This window comes from Cygnus atratus, chromosome 5, assembly GCF_013377495.2.
Source record: "Cygnus atratus isolate AKBS03 ecotype Queensland, Australia chromosome 5, CAtr_DNAZoo_HiC_assembly, whole genome shotgun sequence".
NCBI classification, from domain to species: Eukaryota; Metazoa; Chordata; class Aves; order Anseriformes; family Anatidae; genus Cygnus; species Cygnus atratus.
This window is the reverse complement of record NC_066366.1, coordinates 33156169-33178444: the sequence shown is the minus strand read 5'-3', so window position 1 is coordinate 33178444 and position 22276 is coordinate 33156169. Positions and strand designations below refer to the sequence as shown.

The window sequence follows — 22276 nt, the reverse complement described above, 5'->3', positions numbered from 1 at the left end:
ATTGTTTATAGCTCTGTAGCACTTCTCTGCCTCAGTGCCCACCCTCTGTGACAAGGAGCCTCCACATCGCCCCGTGGAACATCCTAAAAGCCACTCCTCTGACAGCACCAAAACCAGCTGCTCTGTCCCCGTGCAGAGGGCTCACCCTATGCTCTATTTGGGGATGCTTGTGCCAGGTCAGTCAATACAGCCACCTAGCCCTGAGACACAGAAAGCAGTCGTTATCCCAGGAAATGGAAATCCCCTGACACACATTTCATGATGCTTCCTTTGTTATCTGCTTCCAGCAGTTCTCTGCTCCCTCCTGAAATAAAGATGGTATCTTCACTAATAGTTATTGATGGTTTTTCCTTTCTCCATGAACTGGTCAGGCCTTTTTGAACTCGGTCAATCCTAGCACCCACAACTGACAAAGAGCTTGACATGAAAACATCTGTGTAAGGAAGCTGCAGATGCACTGAATCTGCCATTTGGTAGTTCAATTGAACATGCCCAGTCCTAAACACTACAGGAAACAGTGTACAATCATCCCCTATTCCACTTCTTTGGCATGCAGTTTCACACACCTTTATCATTTCAACTGTAAAAAGATAACAGAGTGGATGAATCCCAGCCTACTTAACATGTTTCTTGTAGGAGTTTTTTCTTTACCTTTGTGCTTCTCACTGCCCTTACCTTTTCTGCTCCTAGGACAGCAGCTCTTCCAGCTGCCACCATCCTCACCACAGATGATGTCAAAAACCTTGCAAATGTGATTTCCCCCTCACCCAAAAGCCTTCCAAAAAATCGCTTGGGAGATTTTGCACGCACTCCCTTTGATTATTTACCCCCATGGATCCAGCCCCAAAATGCTACTTACCAAATTAAATAATTGGAATGACAGCATAGAGAGGGTTAATGACATTTATAAAAACAAAAAGAGTAATATTTACAGACCATCGCCTAAGCAAGAGACTCTCCAAAAGACAGAAGTCACAATTTCTGTAGTTGAAATGTACAAAGTGCATGTCTTTCCCCCTTCTTCTATCTGCAGCAGAAGATGGTGGGAAGGTCTCCTTTCCCTCATACCTTACTGCCCTCAGCGGGAATAAGATCTGGGTCAGACTGGAGACAAAACCTGCTGATTACTGGGTTATCCCAGGGAGACCCTGGTGGACAGTAGCTTAGAAGAAAGGAAGGCCTGGAAAAGTGACTCATTTACTTGGACAGTCTGCCCAAAGGATTCCCCTGGGAAAGGAAATCTAGGATCAATGCCTCTGGGAGGTTAGTTGGAAGGAAAAGTTATTCAGCTATTCTATTAACTAAATTTTGGACACAATTCCACTTCTCCCGCCACTCCAGGTTTCCCAGATACAGTTGAGTCAGTTTCTACTTGCAGCCCCGTTGCTCAGGGTTCAAACATGGGCTCCAAAAGTGAATCTTTTTATCCCCGTCAGAGAGGGACACGATGACCATGCTCCCCAAGCTGCTAGTTCGATAAGCTCACATCTAGCCCCACACTGTCGGTGCCAGGGTGGGGATGAAAGGTTTTGGACAGCAAATGAGAACAGTGCCGACAGCAGACCATTGCACAGGATTAGCTACTTGATAAAAACCCTCTTGGAAACTGCCGAAACAGAGGCTCTTCTGCAGTACTGCCATCCATTGCCCTCGTAGGTGTAAAGGCAAACAGAGGCGCTCTGCCAGTACTGTGCTGAAATGACATCCTGTAGCAGGACCAGGCCAAGAAGCGTATGGTTAAGAGGCAGAAAAGATACGTGTTTGTCCTGCTAGACTACAATGCACCAGCCTGAACGTGAATGGGAACTACGAGCAGCGTGCAGGGTATGAGATACAGGGACTACACTGCGCAGAAACTCAAAACCACAGATGTCAATACAGGAAAGAGCAAACATCCACACAGAACGGACAATGAACTGAGCCCAAGGAAGACTCGTTTCAAGGAGCTGATGTGTGATACATCCTCTATCAGTATGATGCACTCCACAGGCTACGCACTAGACACTGGTCACTCCATTTGAGAGTACTCTCACTCAGGGAAGGACATGCTGTAAAGCCCTGAGCCCAGGACTGTTCCCCTACAGGGTACAGCTCACTCATTATGTGGATCAGCAAGCTTTTGGGAGACTGCTTTAATCATATCAAAGTAGACCCTTATTCTCCAAAGAATTCCTACTTCTCTCAGAGTCATCTCCCTGAAATGGCAAGCTGCTCTGAAGCTGCCAGTTGCAGGCAACAGCACTATGGCTCACCTTGCACTAGTAAGATTCCTCTTCAGGGAAAGTTCTAAGTGCCTTTTAAAAGCACAGACAGTTTGTATCTCTTTGTTCTGCTACTACAGTTATCCTTCCTTTCATTTTCATCCCCACACATGTACCACCTTGATTTACTTGGAAAGTGTTTACATCCCCACCAGTCTAACCTAGAGAAACAGAGATTTTCCTGTTTTCTTTTAGGATGGGTACTCAACCTTTGATATTCCAGCAGCTTTCTTCTCCTTCACAACTACTGAATTTATCTTAGCATGCCCTGCTGCCTAGTACTAGCAATGAGAAAGGACATTCACTATTTTTGAGATGTGCTGCTCCCTCTATCAATGCAGCAAGTCACATGTGCTGATCCATTGTCAGAAACGACAGATACACTTGGGAGTGAACAAGCTGAAAGAAAGCTTTTGCCCTCTTCAATGAGGGGAGATTTTGGGCATGGCTGAGAAGAGACATATTTAGCTCTTTGGAGAGCAGAAAGCCAAATATTCCCAAGTACAAGTAACACAGTGCCCTTCTGTGGCAGCTATTGGAATTACACAGTTTTATGAGACGCCCCAGATTTTCTGTTGCAGATCACAAGTTGCAGTTCTTCTGTGGTTGCAGCAGCCTGTACTCTTCGGGTCACCTCCAACACTCTTACTCTTCACTTACAAGCTGCATATTGCTGGCTGCAGGAGAAAGCAGAAGAGAAAGTTTGCCTCGAGCTCCCCCACATACTGAAAAGTTGGCAAAACATGCGATCAGCTCCTTCCCCCCTGGGATACGGGACATCTCAGGCAGAACATTGGGCCTGCTTGCTCCCCTCCTCCAGCCTGTGCCCTCACCACATGGGCAAACCTGGCTGCAAACTCACCCTGGAAGGGGAAGAAACCTCACTAGAGCAAACCCAAACATAACTGTGGTCTGTGCTTGTTCTAGTCATAGGGTACTGCTCTCTGCTGGACTACCGAGTTAACAGCTTGTCAAGCAAAAGCAAAAACAACTAGAAGGCAGGCCACTGCCAAATTACAGGGCTAGGCAATTAAGAGTCAGGAGCCACCTTTCTCCCCAGGCAAGTTCATTTTGTTCATTAAACTGTAGGGAACAAATAAAATTGAGCCTTGCTTGCTGTCAGAACAACACAGTTTAGGCCAGATCATGCCAGGGACTACTTACAATCATAAACTCTTGCCAGGGATCTCTGAAGCAGGGAGGCCTGTCACTTTGGCTCGTTTGTACAGTTCTTCAGTGCACAGCTCTTCTCCCTCGTGTTTGCGCTTTGGCGAAGCCTGGTCAGATTGCGGCAGTCTCACTGCTGGAGAGGAAGAAGAGTTACTGCAACATTTCCTCTGGCTTTAGATCTCCTCACTCATATACCCTAGCCTAATGTGCCACAGAGCTGGGAGAAAGGAGAATATGCAAGGTACAAGCACAGAAAGATGTTGCCACAGCCGCCTTAAAAGTTTTTGAAATACGTTGTTAAAAGCAGAATAATTAAGTCCACCAGAACAAACAAGAAAGTGTCCTCCTTTGATAGAGCAAAGCTTAATTACACCAGATTAGCCCTACAGTCATCTTCACTCCTCCCTTAAATGGCTGCATATGATCCCATACAAGCAATAAGAGATTCACTATTCTTCAGCCCTTTTAGGCATGAAGGCTCACTGGGGACTTCTGAAGAAAGCCTGAAGGAAGATGAATCAAGAATATGATCTATGTTTTCCTAGCTACATCCTCCTTTTATTAAGAAAAGAATCTCTCTCTCCTGCCCATGAAGGTACATCTGAAGCACCCAACTTCCAACTCACCTGCACTGGTGCTGCTGCCCTGCCCTGAAGCTGAGTCTGCAACTGGGCCACTGAGATCTTCCACACATGAAGGGACTGATGCCAGTAAGCCTAGAGAAACACAAGAAGATCATAACATAAATAAGAAATATTTGGGCTGGGATTAGCCTTTCACATGGAAACACCTTAGCGATCACCAACCAGCACAACTAAATTCCCAATTGAGGATGGACTCCAAGCTCTGCTCACCCAGGGCTGGCCACAGACACTGATCTAGCAGTGTATTTATTTAGGATGCTCTGCCTACTATGTCCCCCAAGGTGAAGAAGATACTACTGGTAGCACATGGATGGTGCCCTGCCATCACCAGCTCTCAAACTAATTAAACCCCACTCTTATTTGTCCAAGAGCAAAATTAGCTGTCCCTGGAAACAGCAGTTTTGGCAGGAAGTGTTTCTTGCAAGGAGTGGTGAGAGAGACAATTACTATGTATTTTAAATCATGTCTCTAATTCCAAGCATTTTATGTCATATTAAAGACAAATTTTTTTTTGCTTTTTTTTGTTACTTACAGAGCCCCCTGTAGCGTGATAGCTGCTGGTAGATCTGCTTCATGCGCTCAATGTTCAGCCGGCTGGTCTCAGCATGGTTCACCATGGGTTTGGGGTAGTCCACCCCAATGATGCACTTGGCTGCCTTCTGCACAGACTCTGGGGCATTCCACGGTTCGTAGATGTATCGTGAGGGGAAGCCCTTTAGTTTGGGCAAATATCTCCTGCAACAAGTTAAAAGATGCACACAAACCACTTAAAGTGCAGCAAGATAGCATTCAAGGTGCACAGGAAGTACCACCATATCAGCTACTGAATGACTTAGGCTGACAGATCAAGCAAGAAAGAAGTTCCAGACACTCTACTTACTTAACATAGTCACCACTGGGGTCTGTGCGACGTCCAAAGCCCACGGGGCAGTAACAGTGGAAGAACTGCTGGAAGAACGCGCTGCATGAAAGCCACATCCAGCTGCCTGCATTTACACTGAAATCTGCATCCAGCAACAGTTCATCAAATACCTGCAGCAATCGAAGGAAAATGCAGTGAGAGCTTCCCCAGCTAGGACTTCGTGCCAGGAGAAACCAAGATGCCAGTTCGAAGGGCAAGCACTGAACAGCTCTCAGAAACCAAAGCAGCAGCAAAGAGGCAGTCTGCTGGCTCAAGCCAGGTGACTGGTCAATATATCACACTTCCTGACACCTTCACATAGGGAGGCAGCTCACACTGATAAAATGCTGGATAATCCCTCATGCAGCTACAAACTAAATCACTACCTAGTGTTACAGCAAGCCTTGGGTATTGATTCTAACTGGGGAGGCGTAACAAGTGCAAAGCACCAACTGTGAGAAGCAGGCAGACGCTGCACAGAAGAGCAAGCACCAAAGCAGGAAGAAAGAACCCCTCTGAATGTCCCAGAGCTCACTGCCACTCCAAGAGGCGGGCAGGTTTCAGCAGTAACTCGCTCACATCCAAGCACAGATGCAGCGTTTTTAGCACCTGACTCTGACACACTTTCAGCTATGCTCTGCTTTGACAGCCTTCTGACAAGACGCTGCTTCTGCCTCCACTTTTTGCATAGGGCAATATGTACAACCAATAAGTTCAAGCTGTTTGTCCCTTCAGATGTCCCAAAAAGAGTGTCTTTTACCTCTTTTCTTGAGAGAATCTAGACTCAGATTTCACAGTCACGGAGCGTTCCCTGACTGGCACGGTGATGGATTACACAATGAGGAGAAAGGTCCAGTTACAAAGATACATTGAACTTGCAAAGGAAACAGATGGACTGATAGCATTTTACCAAAATAGCTCCCCCAAACCCAAACCCAAATCCCAGTCCATATTTACCAGTGGGTCCCACTAACAGTTAGTTGTGGTAACTGGAGACTCTTGATACTGTTTGAGCCCTCATGGTAGAAGGCAGACTGCTGGCAGGCCAGGAGCCTGCTAGCAAATCTGTCTTCCACACAACTTTTACATGCCAAGCAAAAGCCATACCTGTGTGCCAATCCTTGCAGCAAGTGCCAGGGAGACTTTGCTTTCCTTATGGCCTCCTGTAAGCCTCTGGAAATGCCAGACTCACCCTGACTCCTGACTCCCAGCTGATCCAGAGGTCGCCCCTCGTCAGGAAGCAGGCCACAGCGTGCCTGGCCAAATGGTGGATCCACCCTTCCTGTCTCAGCTGGGTCATGATTGCATCGATCCAAGGGAAACCTGTCTTGCCCTCTGCCCACTTTGCCAAGGCTTCAGGGTTCTTGTCCCAGGGGATTTGAATGCAGATGGGGTTCCCCTCCATGCGATCAAACTTTGGGTTGTTTGTGGCTGCTGTGTAGAAAAATTCCCGCCAGAGAAGCTGTCCATACAGAGAGAGGGGAGGAGTGCTGTTTCGCTTCACCTGTAGAAGAGGGAACAAAGGTATTCACAAGCAGGGGAGGACTGGCTTCATTATGCTGAGCTGCAAGACACCCATGCATTTATACACAATTCCCAAGTCTGTTGCTGACAACTTCCATAAAGGAGCTCAATTCCAGATCATCCTTTATCAGAAACTCCAGGTGGTGAAGTCAGAGCATGCTTTTAGCCCACTCAGCACGCTGGCAAGTGACTCGAACCACCCATAACTAACAGTAAAAAGCCCTACACGGCTCATGACAGGAGTCCAGGCTGAAGAACAGGGTACCATCAGATATAAGGGCTGCTCAACTACACACAGGAAAATCACTTTTCCTTACCCAAGAGACTCTTCTGTACCAGCAACAAAAGCTTTACCCAACAGTCGAACACAAGTGAAGCAATAACAATTTTTGCAGCTGTTCCGGCACACTGTCTTGGAACCAGAATCAAGCTATGCTCAAAACCAGCCTGCTCTCCAGGCGAACCTTTTGTCTTACCTTCTTATACAGCTCCCAGAGACGATAGTAAAATAAGCGGCAGGACAAACAGCCAAAACGCAGGTAGGGACTGAGTCCTGTAGGGCTGGCCAGCAATGAATTGGCGTTCATCCTTGGTCTTTCGTAATTTGCAACCCATGCCTAAATATATTCAGGAGAAATTAGCCCCAAAAGAAAATAAATCCCAAACTGTCAAACACTGCTAAGGACAGGCCTCTGTGCAGGTGGCAAGGTCACTCAGGTGTGGCAGCACCACTTCTTCTATTCATTTCCAGCCACCACTGGGAGAGATCTCAAGTGGACAACTCCAGCCCCCACACCCCATGTTTCTGCAGCTGGGTCAACTTTCATTACTTTGAAATTGTTTCCCTCGTATACTGTAGTGAAGAACACAAGCCCCATAGAATAAATCTCAGTAAGAGAATAAATCTCAGTAAAATACAAACAGACTGATGTACAAGGGCAAGGTACTCTTTTATGAGCACATGCTGCTAATAGTAACTCAGATAACGACAAAAGGAGACGGTGCATAGCGTGCAGCACAGATGGAGCAACTTGCAGGAGAGTTTCCAAGTTTGCATTCCTCTAAAGGAAACAGCAGGAGGAAAAACAATGAAAAGAATCCTATGTGCTTCTAACAGCAGTATAGTTAATATACAGCTCTTCTTCAGGTCTGAAGAAGCCCTGGAAATCCCTGCTCCACAAACAACCTAAGATGACAGGAGTACTCCAAAAATACCAAATGTCCCTGCCACAGGCCAATGTAGTGACCATTGCTAAAAGAGAAAAGAGAGCAATGGCCAATGCTCAACATTTTTTGTTTGGACCCACAGCCTGCAGGAATGACCACTTAAATAGCCGGGCATTACCTTTCTTTCCAAATGTTTATCCAGCCGCGCCAAAGCTTCTGTCTCCCCTCCTTGCCAAACTGCAGGGGCAAGACCATCTGTGGGGAAGCCTGAAGGAAAGATCTTTGTAAGATTTGAAGCCAAGTCTATGCAAACGATACAGATGTGAATAAATGTAAGCAATGACAAAACAAGTTAAATACTGCAGTTGCTTAACGGGGCTTATATACTGCTCTAGTCCTTCTACAGCAGGCCAGTCATTTGGAACATGAGGAAAACCTGTTCGTGACGCTGAGACTATCAAGTTCTCTCCCTGCAATGCTTCAGGCAGCTTTCTGGGGACCTTCCCCAGTGGCCACATACCAATTATCCCGTGTGTTAGCACTACCCACAGGGCTCTCTGTTCCTTGGGCCAGAGCAGCTGGCAAAGGAACGCATGCTTCACAGGTTTGCCTCATGAAATACCTTGCCATGACCACCAGCTGCTCACTAGAGAGCCTGTTGCTCCTCGAAAGACTCTGTGGAAAGCTGGTGCTTTAGTGCTGAAGAACCAGCACAAAAGTGGAAGCAATAATGCAGTTTCCTCGCAGTGCTCCAGGCTGACAAAGGAGCTTCCCCTGGCAGCAAGCGGACCAATGTAAGGTTACAGAAGGTCTCACATTAGGCCAGACAACAAAGGAAGCAGATCTATCCAGGACCGCAGCCCTTAAGATAGTCTTGTCTGAGAAGTCCCCCTTTTCCGTAACTCTTAAGGTACAAGGTGATACTCTTAAGAAGCCAGCATGGAGTACACATACACAGACAGTTTTCTGCATTAACCTTTCCTTCCCTTGCATTTAAATTCACTTCCTTGACGTAGGCCTCGCATTTCTCATGTCTCAGTTCTCTATTTATCCTCCTCCTCCAAGAAAAATAAGGGTATGTAAGAAAGAGGAGGCACACACCAAGTTTCCAAGGACCAAAAAGCATAGCAGGATAAGCGAAAGAAGTTTTGGTAATATCTTTTGTTTTGCTAAGTTCTCAAGTTGGTGGTGCTTGGCAACAAGCGAACGACATGATGTGTGCCTGGTATACAGTTTACCTCTTCAGGTCTGTTACACAACCTGTCTAGGACAGCAGTAGGAAAAAAGCAGCTGTCAAGGACACGAGACACTGATACAGTGGTTATATGCCCAGAATAGCAGAGAATGTAAGGACAGATGCAGAACGTTTCAGAGCAATGCTAAAGGGATGTTGTGCATCAATGGCAGTGCAAGAGGGAGCAGTCTGTTTTCACAGGGTCCAGCACTGGCTGAAAACATTAGTTTGGTTCTGTGGCTAGAAGCAGCCCAGGTCAAAAGACAACACCGGACCTGTCCTGGGCAGGTGACAGCCACCAGAAACAGTTTCAGTAGGCCCATTTTGGGTGGCAGTTGACCCTTGACTTCACTCTCAACACATACCCAGCTCTTCCAGGGATGGGACCCCATACACATCATCGTGATTCTCCTGGATGTCCACTTTACACGTCTCCATCTGCTGGCTTGTTACGCTGCTCACTGGCTTCTTTGGGAGCTCCATACGGCTAATGATGGCCTGGAAGCGCTTGTAGGTGAGAGGTGGCTTGTTGCCATTCAGCTCAATTATTCTGGAAACAAAATAAGCAAGGTGGCATGACAGCCTCGTTACCACAGAAGGGACAAGGAAATGATAGCAAAACTGTATCCTGTTATCTCTGCTCAGGATAGCCTTTCTGTTTGGACACAGAAATCCTTACAGACCCAGCTTCCACTTGGTGCATGCCTCAAAGGGATATTTAAAAGCAAGAACACACAAAAAAAAAAATCAACACAGAAATTCATCTCCATGGGGAAAAAAAGAATAAAACACAGAACAGCTCCAGCTGAATCAGGGTTAGCATCACATCTTTCTCCCAGAGCTCTTCATTAAACCCATGTATGAAATCTCAGTCTGAATACTGTCTCCCCAAGCTGACAAATCCCAGATCTGCATCTATTTCCTAGCCTGATTCTGACCTTACTTCCCCCCTGTCCAACACAACAAGTCCCAGACTGTCAGCGAACCCTTCTCCACCTCTCCCAGACGAGACAAATCCTATTTTGCGTCATTCCTCTCGATCCTGGCGATTACAGAAATCACCATCCTCCCTCATGCCATAAGGTCATGAGCAGACCTGTTTCATGCTATTTATTCCTGTGTCAGACCACACTATGGAAAAGGCAGCCACGGTTTCCCCATTTCTCTACTTCTTTAAGCACCCAGGGCCTGCTAAGGCTGCGTGGACTCAATTTTTCTTGGGACAGAGAGCACGGAGGCCTTTGGGAGCGAGCCTGGGCAAGAGAGAGGAAGGAGTTAACAGCAAAGCAGGCGGCAGGGGAAAGCCAGCATTACGTAAAGCGGAGGCAGCCAGCCCCACAGCTCACACAGAGCCGCAGCAGAGCTGCCTTCCCCACCCAGCACGGTCAACAGCTTATGCAAGGGGCTGGGCTTAGAGCCCGGAGCTTCAGCGGACGCCATGTGCCTTCCCTGCCCTTCCTGGCGGCAGCACGTGTGGCGAGGAGGAGCGACACGCCGGCCTTTCCCGGCCCTGAGCCCGTCCTCACGTGTGCTCCGCTTCCCCGCACCGCCACGATGCTGGCGTCCGCTCCCCGCCACCTCCATCCAGCAGAGGCTCGGGGCTCCGGCTCAGGGCAGAAGGGAGCTCTGGAAAGAGGCAGCAAGGTGCCAAAGATGGAGGAGATTTCATAGCCTCCTGCAGTTTCTGCTCATTTTAATGTGTAGTAGGTTATACACCTTTGGAGAAAAAGACATCGGCCAACTGGAGAGGGTAGGGAGGGCAATCGGGATGTGCACTGAGAGCAAAACACGGTAAAGGTGTAGGGCAACACTATGAGCAGCGTGGCACAGCACCCTGCCACCCCGACATGCAAAGGTACTGAGGGGAGCCTTACAAGCAGCTCTGCTGCTTGGGAGAGAAACAAGGCCCTTCCAGTTACTGCAAGCACTCCAGAGAGGCTTACTCTGTTCGCCGAGGAGTTCAGCATTTGGAAGTGAAAACGTGACAGAGCTGCACAACGTGTGCCCCGCGGTGCCTGGGATGGGGGCAGGGAAGCTGCTGCTTTAGCACTGCCTCTTTTTCCAGTCTTCTTCCACCGACCTGCCAGTGCTGCAGCTCCGTCTGAGACCCACGCTGCCGTGCTGCATCTGCGATCCACGGCTTCTGCAAGCAGACAGCTATTTGGAGCACATCACTGCGACTTGCAGGTGGATGCCTCTATCCCTGCCTGACGTCCTCAAGACTCTGGATGTGACAGAAGTTACCTACTACAGCTTCCAAAGGAGCCAGCTGCTGGATCTGGGACACAGATCATTAAGAGATGGGACTAGGACAACCTGCACATTTTATAGCGCCTGACGCTGCCATTATGCAACAAAATTTGCATCTTGCACAATACTGCCACGAAAAGAAATGTCAGATACTGGGTTTTGTACAATATTGGGTATTATACAACGCATACCAAATACTGTAACACAGTTCAACCTGCTACACAAAGCTTTTACAGGAAGCCCCATAAGCAGGAGTCCTTTCCCTCCTCCTAGTGTCCTTCTAACCGAGGCAGTACAATCTTGCAGAACATTCCCCTGTGAGACTGGGCCACAAATTAAAGAGAGGACTGTCCCCAGGATTTAATGCTCCCATGTCATCCTTCTTCTCCAGTCCAATTCAGACTGCATGTGGCACAAACTGCATCATTTTAGTTCTCCTGGAGCAGACCACAAACCAGCAGAATTGCTGTATTCATCATACAAAACCTGACCCTTCTGGTGTTTGTGAGCACTTAAAAAGATGGCTGTGCTACCAGACAAGCAATACGGTGCCCAGCACTATCCGACAGCAGTACCTGGATGCCAGTTACGAGGGTTTTTGACTGTCACACAGTCATATATTATACCAAGAGCTCAGGCAACCAAAACCTGACCACAGTTCTGGCACTGCTAGGGTTACAAGGGATCCTACAGTCAGCCACCTGTGACAACTCAGTGCCTGCAGACCTCCAACGCACACCCCCAGAGGTGTCAGCGTCTGACTCACATCTCCATGACAGTGCCCCAGTGGGATGGCTGCTGGGCGAGGGAAAGCTGCTCTCCTCAAAAACCTGACTCCTTGGCCAGCTTGCCAATGGCAGGGCCCCATCCTGGCAAGGCACTGACCGTGCTCCCACCTGCGAGCCAGCTGCCAGCGCTCGGCAGGCAGGCTGCTCACTGATGCACCCCACTACCAACTCACATATGCTATTTAGTGAGCCCCGTCAGCTTATGCAATTGCTCCAGTCTAAATCCTTGTGCTAGTGAGCCTGGGTAATAAATGCATAGATGAAATGAGCAGTATTTCTCCTGATTCAAAGAGAAATACCTTGCAGAACCAACAAGGTATGCAAGTTTCCCCAGTGCTTGGTTCCTCTAAGTTAGTCAGCACTCCTATTAAAAGGCATTTAACTACCGTTTCAGCCTGACAAGAGTGTCTGAGGTGAAGCTGCTCCTGATGCGTGTTACAAACAAACAAACACGCTCACAATGCTCCTTTCTGGCATAAACCGCTCTCCCCGGCGTGACCCCGGCTGGCTCGGGATTACAGACACTGCAGTGCTGACCGTCAGCAAGCAGGCTACAGAGGATTTAGATCCTTAGGAGAAGAAAACAGGCAGATCCAGCGAAGGGACAAAAGAGCCCATCGTCTGGAAGTTGTCAGACAGAATAATTGTCAAGTAAAGGCTGCGAGCAGGCTAAGCTGATACCTAAGAGATTATCTTTTCTGACTTGTACAGTCTGAACGTTGCTAATCTTGACTGGGAATCCCCAGGTTTTTTAGGACTATTTTCCAGTATCGGTGTTCATTTTCTATGGCCCTCTCCTTGTTTTGGGGGAGAGGAGAGGAGAGAAGCCCTGATAATCACACAGCTATGCTGGTAGTGCCGAGGACATTGTAACCTTCCTGCTAGGTAAAACTGGTCAAATTCACAAGTTAGGAGAACAGGTTTATTGTAGGTGTTAGAAAGGAGCTGCTGGTGGTGATACCCAGAGGATACTGCAGGGGAGAAGGGAAGGACTGCTGGAATCATTTATGTCGAATTGAAGGACTAGTCTATATTGTTTAAAAACAGGCCTGGCTATTTTGTAAAGAAACTTGATTAAAGAAAGATGAGAAGTAGGACACCACTCCCAGGTTATGAATTATGCAGGAAAAAAGAGTAAGCTGAGCAAGGGACAACTCACACCATGAGTTAAAAGATTGGATAAGATGACTGGAGGGCAAGAACCTCTGTCTGAGAGAGACTTCCAGAGAAATATAATATTAGAGCTGCATTACCACCTGCTGAGAAATCCCAGAGATGCCAAGAAGCAGGAAACGTCAGAGTAACTGGAGACTTCAACTGCCTCCACACAGGCTGGGTAGCTGTCGCAACCCACGGCCTGGTATGAACATAAATGCCATAAATGACTGCTCCATGGAACGATTCATCAGGAACTCTTAAGACAGAAAGGCAATTCATGATTTGTCTTGGGCAGCAGGTAAGGTATAGCTGAAAGTGTTATTTATCATGTCTACTCTAACCATGACTTTGGCATGCATCAATTTAGCATCCTTCCGGGATCAACAAAACAATAATGGCTTCTATTTTGAGAAGAGAACAGAATAAAAATAGGAAGCACGCTGAGCAAAAAGAAGCTGAGAGGTAAAATGCTGACAGACAACACAGAGATTATCTGAAGACGACATGTCAGGGGAAAAAAAATCAATAAAAGCACATAAACCATTAAAAAAGATTTCAGAAAGATCACTAGTCAAAATAATAAAAGAATAGCATCATCAAAGATAATAGAAGGCAAAATCCTTCGGGAAACTGAAGACTAGAAAAAAATAGTAGGTTAAACAAAAGCCACAAAAGCAGTCCCCCGTACAGCTCCTGACCCAAAAGAAATCTTGAGAAAAATTAAAAAGAAAAGCATAAACAGAAAAAAAAATCCCTTTACAGACACTCCAGGATATCTGTAGGGCAAAGCAGCAAACAAGGCATTAAAGAAAAACTGCATTTATTTTTTGCACATGTATTCAGCATGGAGATATTCAGGGAGGTTTCCACACTCTCTCTCTAACGAAATGCATCAGGAGATGTTACAGGCTGAGAGGTCAGCAGGAAATAGCACAAAACAAAGCTTATGCTTGAATAGCAACAGTTGCCAGGACCAGCCAGCACTCACAAAAGAGTTCTAAAGGACATTGAGAAATAGCTGCTACATGTACCACTTGCCTTAAAACTGTCCAAACACTATGAAGAAAAAAGGCAAGCATGATTCCAGATTTAAAAAGCATTTCAGGGCATCAGAGGGACTACAGAATAGAAAATCTGATATGGGTATTAGGCAAAGTGGTAGAAAATACTAATAGAATCAGTGAATGCATGTGCATATGCAATACACTGGAGGGCTAATTTGGCTTTGGTAATGGGAAGTTGTGCCTCAAAATCTATTAGCCACATTTGAGCACAGGGGCAAAGGAGATTTGGTTGATTTATTCTACGTGAATTTTCAGAAGCCATCTGACAAGATCCCTAACTGCATTTTTTTTAAAGAAACTAAGGATAAATTTAGATACATGACAAAGTCCCTGCAGACAGAAGATTCTTGTTGAGATGCATGATAAAGTAAGAATCCATTTTTTGCAACAGAAGGAGTAATCCTACACAGAGCTGAGCTAAGGCTTCTGCTGCTCAACATTATTCATAAATTATCTGGGAAAGGACAAAAAAAGAGCATGATGCCAAAGTTTACTGATGCAATAAGTTACCTGGGACAGCTGAAAATGAAAGGCAACCTAAACACTTTCCTATTCACCACGTATCTTCTAATGCAAAAAGTAGACAGCAGTGTCTGTCTGCTCATGAGACAGGTGAAAAACTCCCCTCACCCGAAAGGCAAACATTTCCACACAATATGTCCTAAACTGCAATGCCCCTTCCCACAGGAAATTATGTATGCTAAAGATTTGTAGGAAGAAACCTACCTTCAGCATTACTGGTACAAGAAAAAGAATCCAAAGGAAAAAAAAAGAAAGCAACCTATACGAATGGTACTGAAACATGATTGAAGTCAAGCATACCTTAGAGTCTCTGCTGAGAGACTGTCTCCACTGTTTAAGACGATCATCTATACATATAAATAAATATATAAACCTCAACATAAAGGCAAGTCTTCCCCATAGCAAATGCACAATAAAGACAAGGCATTCAGATTTTAGAATAAGGTTAGTTTGCCACAATCTACCTTGTTCTACTTCTTCCAGCTGTCCTGGCACATCCATCAGTTAAAAGCCCTGCCTTCATAACCTGTTTGAGACAACAGCTCAGACACCTTTATTACAGTGAAGCAACAAAAACAACAGTCCACGCAGTGAGGACATGCTCAAGGAAATCAATCAATAAGGACGCAGCTGAGCAACTTAAATGACTGTGAAGTACAGAGATTAGTTAGCTTGAGGCAACACCTTTCCATGCATTCACGTCACTGCACTTTGATGTACTCTAATAAAAAGTGTGAGTGCAGAGTAATCCTTTTGACACCTTCTAGGCTCACCCAGGATGACAGCGATCAACGTATAGAGATCAACGTAAATGAGGAGACTGAAGTCATCCCGGACACGACAATCCCATCCAAGCCCAAGCAGTACCTCTGCCCTTGCTCTGCCTGTACCTGTCCAGGTCATACAGTGTGTGGGAGTTCTCGATCACCACCTCCACGCCAGCCTCCTTGGCCAGTTTGACAATAGCTGCATCTCTCTCCTTACCAAATGGCTCCGAGTCGTATTCAAAGGTGAGACAAGTGACTCCCCATTCCTGCAAGAAACACAATACATAGAGGTGTCAAACAGAAGACTTTTCTAACTAGTACAATTACTAAATTGTAGAAATTGTAATTGCCACTGTCAAGTCCTGGGAACTTAGAGAGGGTTCCTGTGAAGAACAACAGTCTGGAGTCAGGATAACTAAAGAACCAGTAATTTTTATCAGCTCTAGCAAGCACTGCACTTGCTACTTGCAAATTCCTAAAAGCCAAATTTATAACACACAAGGAGGTTTCAGTTCTTCTCCATTAACACTCTTAGGTTACATCTTGGTTCCTCAGCGTTACAACACCTTGTATAGTTGCATTTGCTGTCCGAAAGAAGCCCTGCCATCCCATTCCAGCATTTGCAGACAAAGAATTTCAGAGAACTCTTTTAATACAATCTCCGCTCAAAAAATCATATTTTTATGTGGAGACTATGAACAATTAATAACAATACACACGATTTTTTTCCAGTATCTCTTTACAGCCATCACATAGTAGAAGACTGATGCCCTAGCCAAAAGCAACAAATGTGGTAGAGGGAATCACAGGACAAAGGATGCCAACTGAGTAGACCCTTCTGCTCAGAACAGTAGACTATGATACTATGATTCAGATTTAAATGATCAACTCTCCAAAGGGAGGACTTCAGTTCATCCTAGCAGAGCCATGAACCCATTCTGTATCTTCACACCTGTAAGAGATCCCTCACAGACTACACAGAATAGGCCTTATGAAATAGCATTCAGCCTCTTCCAGGCTTTTCCAGCACACAGTTTGCTCTCAAAGACTATGGCCTAGTTTTCCTCAGAAACGGAATCCTATGAGAAGAGGTTTAGCGGTTTCCACAGCGACCCTCCAGAGGCATCCATCAAACAGAGCAGCAGCCCACAGATTTGTTTAGCAAACACTCCAGTCAAACACAGCCAGAAATCTGCAGAGACACTTAAAAAACCCCTCACACAACTAAGACATGAACCAGTCTCCAAGTGAGACAGTGTGAGTCACTGCCGTATGTACATGACAGGCTCTTCCGCCTCAGAACCAGAGGCATCAGAAACACAAAGCCAAGAAACAGATGTTATTAGGTCACTGATGACCATTGAAAAATAAATACCAAAGACAGGAATGGGAATCTAGAAACAGAAAACAACTAGACAAGCACCCCTTCCTTTCTAAACTCTTTCAGACTGAATCCTAAAATTAATATTAGGAAGGACAGAGAACTACAACAGTTATGTACCACAATATACATTTCAGAGAGGTCCCCTATTCTTTTTTCTAAACACGAACATGCCAGAATGCATTACTCAGAGCAGGGGTTAAACAGACACGTTCCAGGCCCTACAATGCTCCCCACATAGAAACGTGATTTAACAGCTTCATTTCAAACTTTTCTTTTATAGGAAAGGCCATATCAGCTAGAAGGCTTGGAAAAGATAGTGTTAGTCTTTAAGAAACATGTATTACTACTTTGAAATAAAGGAATGAAAAAAATACAGTTAAAGTTAACAGAGATTTTAGGTAAGAGTATAAAACTTCAAATTCAGGTATTTTCTGCTGTTTTGGGAAGCCCAGCATTGTATGTGCTACACAGGAAGCAGAGCACAACCAGGAAACAGCAAACTATATCGCAATAAATTGCTGCGTAACAACACACAAAACACAAAAGAGAAGCCATGACTGACTTCTTTTAATATCTGGCCTAGAGCAAAGTAAAACCTGAAGCAAAGTAGGAAACAAACATGCACAAAAGGGATCGTGAGCAAACTTCAGTGAACAAACTACATGCTTTTCTTTCGTAGAAGAGGTAGGTTTACAGATGTTTGTTCAGAGGACAGGAGACCAAAAAACCTACACTACAAAGGTTAACGCAGAGCTAATGAGTACACTTCATCCATCTGCCTCACTGGACCCCTGCACACAGTGCCTTTGCAGCAACTGTTACCGCTGAACATACTTCAGCTACTGGCACCAAGAGCAGAAATTACATTGGACCTAAGTGTTGCGTTACTACATGTGATAACTCTCCAGAACAGCTGAGAGCAAAGCATGAGCTGCTGCTGTTCTCTTGTCCAGCCTTTGCTGTTCAGTGCAGCAGCTCTGGAGAGACCTGACTTCGCATGAGAGCCAAACATTTACCCTTTAGTAGCATAAAAAACAACATTCTTTTCATCTCTCTTACAGCACATGTAAGATATTCATTAACCCACCTACCCAGTCAAAAAAGACTGTCCTGAAACCAAGGTCTGGCTGATTCCACAACCATCTCTCCTAACCCCAGATTCTGCCAACTACTTTTTGTTCTTTGATCAAAGTGGTTACGTTTCTCCCACACAGCTCCAATTATCCTGTGAATACCTAGTCCTTGAACTAAAATAAGGAGGGCATGGACTACTAACAGCCAGAACTTATTTGCAGATCAAAAGATAAAAATAACTCAGATTCTGAAAAGGCTAAAAGCAGAGCGTAAATTGTGTCATGTGTTAATCTGCAGAAGCCAAAATAAATATCAGTGCACTTTGTGACCTGCATAGTCTGATTCTCCTCCCCAGTACCACCCTCCTCCCAAAAATACACATCAGGACCGTGTACAGCAGGAGGGTATTGACTCAAGTTTACCTCTCTTTCTCAGCATCTGGGCTACAGCAGGCTTTGGGGACACCGGTTCCTTCAACCATAAGTAAGGTACAGTCCACATGACAAATACAACTCATAGGATGATTGGAAACCAAGCTTTTTTCCTTTAGCTTTGTCATCCTCTCAGAAAGCTTCAAAGACAATGATAAATACAACCTTAGGGTAGGACAGAGAATAATGAATCCCATACTTTTATTGCTTGAAGAACCCTTACATTCAAGGAGATACTCTTGCCAGCCCTGCCTGTCTCATGATCTGCAGCTTTGAGATATCACTTTAGAAACACATCCCACCAATCCATCATCCACCACTGAGGTCACTGCATATTCCTCTGTCCTAAATGGTACATCAACAAGGAGCTCGGACCCAAGCTGTGTACTGCTGCTGAGCTGACTAACTGCAGCCTTGAACAGAAACAGGAAAAAAAAAAAGGTCAGCTAATGTACAGGCTTCTGAGTTTTTGAAATTATAACACAAAGCCTTATTTGCATTTCACCTGTAGATCAGTATCATTTTCTATTTGTCTCTAAAGGCGTATGGATATGGCACTCTTCCTGAGTAAAAGCAGCAGGAAGACAATGTGCAGAAAGGAAGAGGCTCTCAACCCAGAAGAGTGGGTGGATTACAGTACAACCTTGTGAGGCCTGAGCTGCAGAAACAAAGGCAAAAGCCACTATCTGCAAAGAGAAGCTCAAGCACCCTGGTAGTGGGTTACGCAGTCGACAGTACTGAAGTTAAAGAGAAGCCAGGGTATTGCCAACAATGAGAAGATAGTGAGCAAAACCAAGGATAGCAGTGGGACATCAGTTTTTCCTCACTGCACTTCAGAAAATTAGTGTATCCTCTTACTTTAAAGAGTCTTGGGAAGACATCTGTTGGCTGTCCTCGCACCACAAACAAGCGAGAATTGAGTTTCCTTAAGCTGTTGTCCAGATCTTCCAGGGACTGGAGCAGAAATCTGCAGAGAAGAAACGAGAGCAGTTACTGTCAGTCAGACTGGCTACAGCTAAAAGACAAATGAGGAGGATTTACAAGGAACTCCAGCAAACCTGCATTAGCAATCAAACTGAAAGTTAGGACGAGAAATAGAAAACAAGAATTATTATTCATTCCCAGTCTACCTACCAATGTTATGAGATTGCCGTACCAGCCAACTCTTGGCCATTCATATGCATGTTCTGCTTGGCCAGATGCAAAAGCTCTCAGTTTTTTCTTTTTTTTTTTCTTCTTGCAACCCCTACTCTTCCCATGTTCTCTCTCAGAGCTGTGAGTACCCCCTGACACCTGCTCCTTCCACATTACATCACCTGCATGGAGAAGAGCATAAACCATACAATTCACATTCTTTCATGGGTTCTGTGGCATAAGGGATTTTGCATGAAGTAGAAAGATGTCCATACGCTATTTTGAGGAAAGCAATGAACTACCACAAGAACTGTGCAAGTTTTACAGTTCTGGCTCAGAGTAGGGAAGGGCATGGCAGAGAAATGTACACTCACAGCAGGGAGATGTACACTCCTAGCTCATCAACAGCAAGAGACTGAGCACCAAGACCTCCCAAGGCAAGAATTATCCATACTTAGAATGGCTGCAAATAGAACAGCAATTTATCTTCCACCACCAAGACCTGAAGATGAGAGCATATTAAGGCATTCAACTATTTCCACCCATCCCCAAACCATTAAAGGCATTTAAGTGCTTTCTGCATTACACATTTAAGCTCTTAATGTTGCATTTTACTGGTCCCCCATTTTGCTATGAAACCTCTCCAAGTGTATCACCTTTACTTTCATAGCCATACGTCATAACTTCCCTTTGTCTACCTCTGTGAAAGACACCAGCTTTAAAACTTTAATCTCTGTGACAGCACGTGGTGCTGCTGGCAAACTCACAACCATGAGTGAGCCTGCCAACCTCTGCCTCTCCTGCACCGCTACGTGCCTGCTCTGCACTGTGACCTGCAAGACACAAGTGTCTGCATCAGCTCACTTAAGACCCTACATACTTAAGAGGAAAGCAAAGCAACAACTGCCCTGCAAGCTGGGTCCTTCCTTCCCACACAACTGCATTGCCTGTAACAGGAATTGCAAGCTTTGAGACAGAACAAGCTCCCTCTGCACTTCTAGAACGAGAAAGGCCCTAAGGGTTCAAGGCAAGGAGGGCCAAATAGTAAAGAAGACCAAGAAGCAGGTCTGGGTAACCAGAACAAACTGTTCCCCTGCCCCCAGCCCACCTTCTGGCTGTTAAATAGGAGTATCACCTTTCCAAGGTGTTCTGAAAATTAAACACATGCTAGTCCTATATGGCTCCCACATGCTGTGCAATTACATGGTAAGGGATTTTCAGATTGATAAATGTCTAGAGGCTAGGTAAAACACAAACGCTTGCAGAGCACAGACCGCAAAACACAAGTAAATGAAGAAGAAACAGCAAAACAAATCCCGGGTTCCCCTTGGGAAACAACAGAACTCCAGTGAATGTGTGGAGCTTGCTAAGACATTTTTGCCTAGCTGCCAGCAGTGCTAATTTCTGACATTTGCAGTAGGTGCACACCTCCAAGAAAACATGATTTTGTATTTTAAATTCATATGCTCATATATATTTCTATGGCCAGGACATAAATAAAACCACTGCCTGCTTCCCTCCCTCCATAACGTGGGTGGAAACAAACAAAGATTACATGGATCAGGAATTACTCTTTTGGGGGCCCTGCTTTGGTTCTCCCAAACGAGGGCAGCTGGCAATAACAGCAGCACGTGAAAGGCATTTCTGCCTGCTGCAAGCATGGTCTGTGGACAGATCAATTCAGGCTGCTATGCTATTGACCAGTGACAGAACCCGTGAATTCCTGCAAATCGAACGCCTGCATTGTGGTGATTTCTGCACATTTATGGTTTTTTAGCCACCCTCCGAGGCGTGTTCTAGAAATGCTTGGAAAGCAGCCGCGCCACCCCGCTCCTCTCAGATGGAGCTAAGTTGGCAGCAGAGGAACCGGGGACACCCACAGCTTCCCCGGGCGGACACGCGCCGCCACGTGATGCTGCAAAGCGCGCTTAGAAGGATTTCTGGCCAGGTGGCTGCCCTGTCCACAACCCCTGACGGCGTGATGTGCTTCACCGGTGCGCGGGGGAGTCTTGCGGAGGTGAATCCCTACCTGGATTGGGTTTCCAGACGTTTGGGCATCCGAGACCTGACACAAGGGCATTATGTAATAATGTCACCGTACGTACGGTCTGGCTTTCTGCGCAGAAATGACTCACCCCATAAGTTTGCTTGTATCTGGGGGGGCAGACAGCTCCATTCCAGCTGCAGCAACAGACCCTGGGGTGGGATGAGGGGGGCAGCACTCCCACACCCAGCAGCAGCCGCAGGGCAGAGGGGAGGCATCACGCAGCACGGGAGGCTCTGCCTGTCCCTAAATTAGTGGGGAAAAAGCCCTTCCCAAGGAGATGCTGGGGACCACCACCGTACCCCCACCATCCCCTGCTCCCGTAGGAAAGCGGCAGGCTTCCAAAAAACCCCTGCCCTCCTCCTCGCAACCCCAACCCCTCGCCCCGTGGGGGGGGGGGGGGGGGGGGATCCCCCCGCGCCCCGCACTCACCGCCAGCGGTTGATGCCCACGGCGGAGGAGGCGGCGAACCAGGGGTCGAGGATGTAGATGCAGCGGAGGGAGGCGGCTCCCCGCAGCGCCGCCTGCAGCGCCGGGTTGTCGTGGAGCCGCAGCCCGCGGCGGAACCAGTGCACGGAGCGAGACGGGGCCGCAGCCGCCGCCGCCATCACGGGCGACCGCAGCCTCCGCGCCTCGCCCGCCCCCGGTACCGCCCCGCCGCGGCCCCGCGGCGGGGCGGTCCCGGAGGCGGGCGAGGCGCGGAAGCCCCGGCCTCCTGCTCCCCCCAGCGGCCATAGAGGGAGCCCCCCGCCCCCGCCC

At 46.6% G+C, this 22276-nt stretch overlaps 1 protein-coding gene across 2 annotated transcripts; it reads right to left on the bottom strand.

Annotated features, from left to right (window-relative positions):
• Positions 1-889: 889 nt before the first annotated feature.
• On the bottom strand, positions 890-22172 carry CRY2 (cryptochrome circadian regulator 2). 2 transcript variants are annotated; one of them, XM_035539391.2, is made up of 12 exons: positions 21950-22172; positions 19198-19306; positions 15574-15716; positions 9267-9451; positions 7846-7934; positions 6977-7117; positions 6169-6480; positions 4956-5107; positions 4608-4810; positions 4058-4147; positions 3426-3564; positions 890-2938 (listed from the first exon to the last, which is right to left on the bottom strand). In XM_035539391.2, exons 1-11 carry the CDS (start codon positions 22123-22125, stop codon positions 3428-3430), a joined length of 1737 nt encoding a protein of 578 aa, XP_035395284.1. In that variant the 5' UTR covers positions 22126-22172; the 3' UTR covers positions 890-2938; positions 3426-3427. The 2 variants fall into 2 exon arrangements, with proteins under 2 accessions (XP_035395284.1, XP_035395285.1); XM_035539392.2 differs by having other exon boundaries at positions 3426-3561.
• Positions 22173-22276: the final 104 nt, after the last annotated feature.

What these genes read in the sequence shown, in the direction of transcription:
- CRY2 (XM_035539391.2), bottom strand. Translation starts at nt 22,125, where the DNA reads ATGGCGGCGGCGGCTGCGGCCCCGTCTCGCTCCGTGCACTGGTTCCGC. An exon ending in ACACTGTATGACCTGGACAG is followed by an intron (nt 9,452 to 15,573) that starts GTACAGGCAGAG and finishes TTTTGTTTCCAG; the next exon opens with AATAATTGAGCTGAATGGCA. An exon ending in GGGCAGCAGCACCAGTGCAG is followed by an intron (nt 3,565 to 4,057) that starts GTGAGTTGGAAG and finishes CTTCCTCTCCAG; the next exon opens with CAGTGAGACTGCCGCAATCT.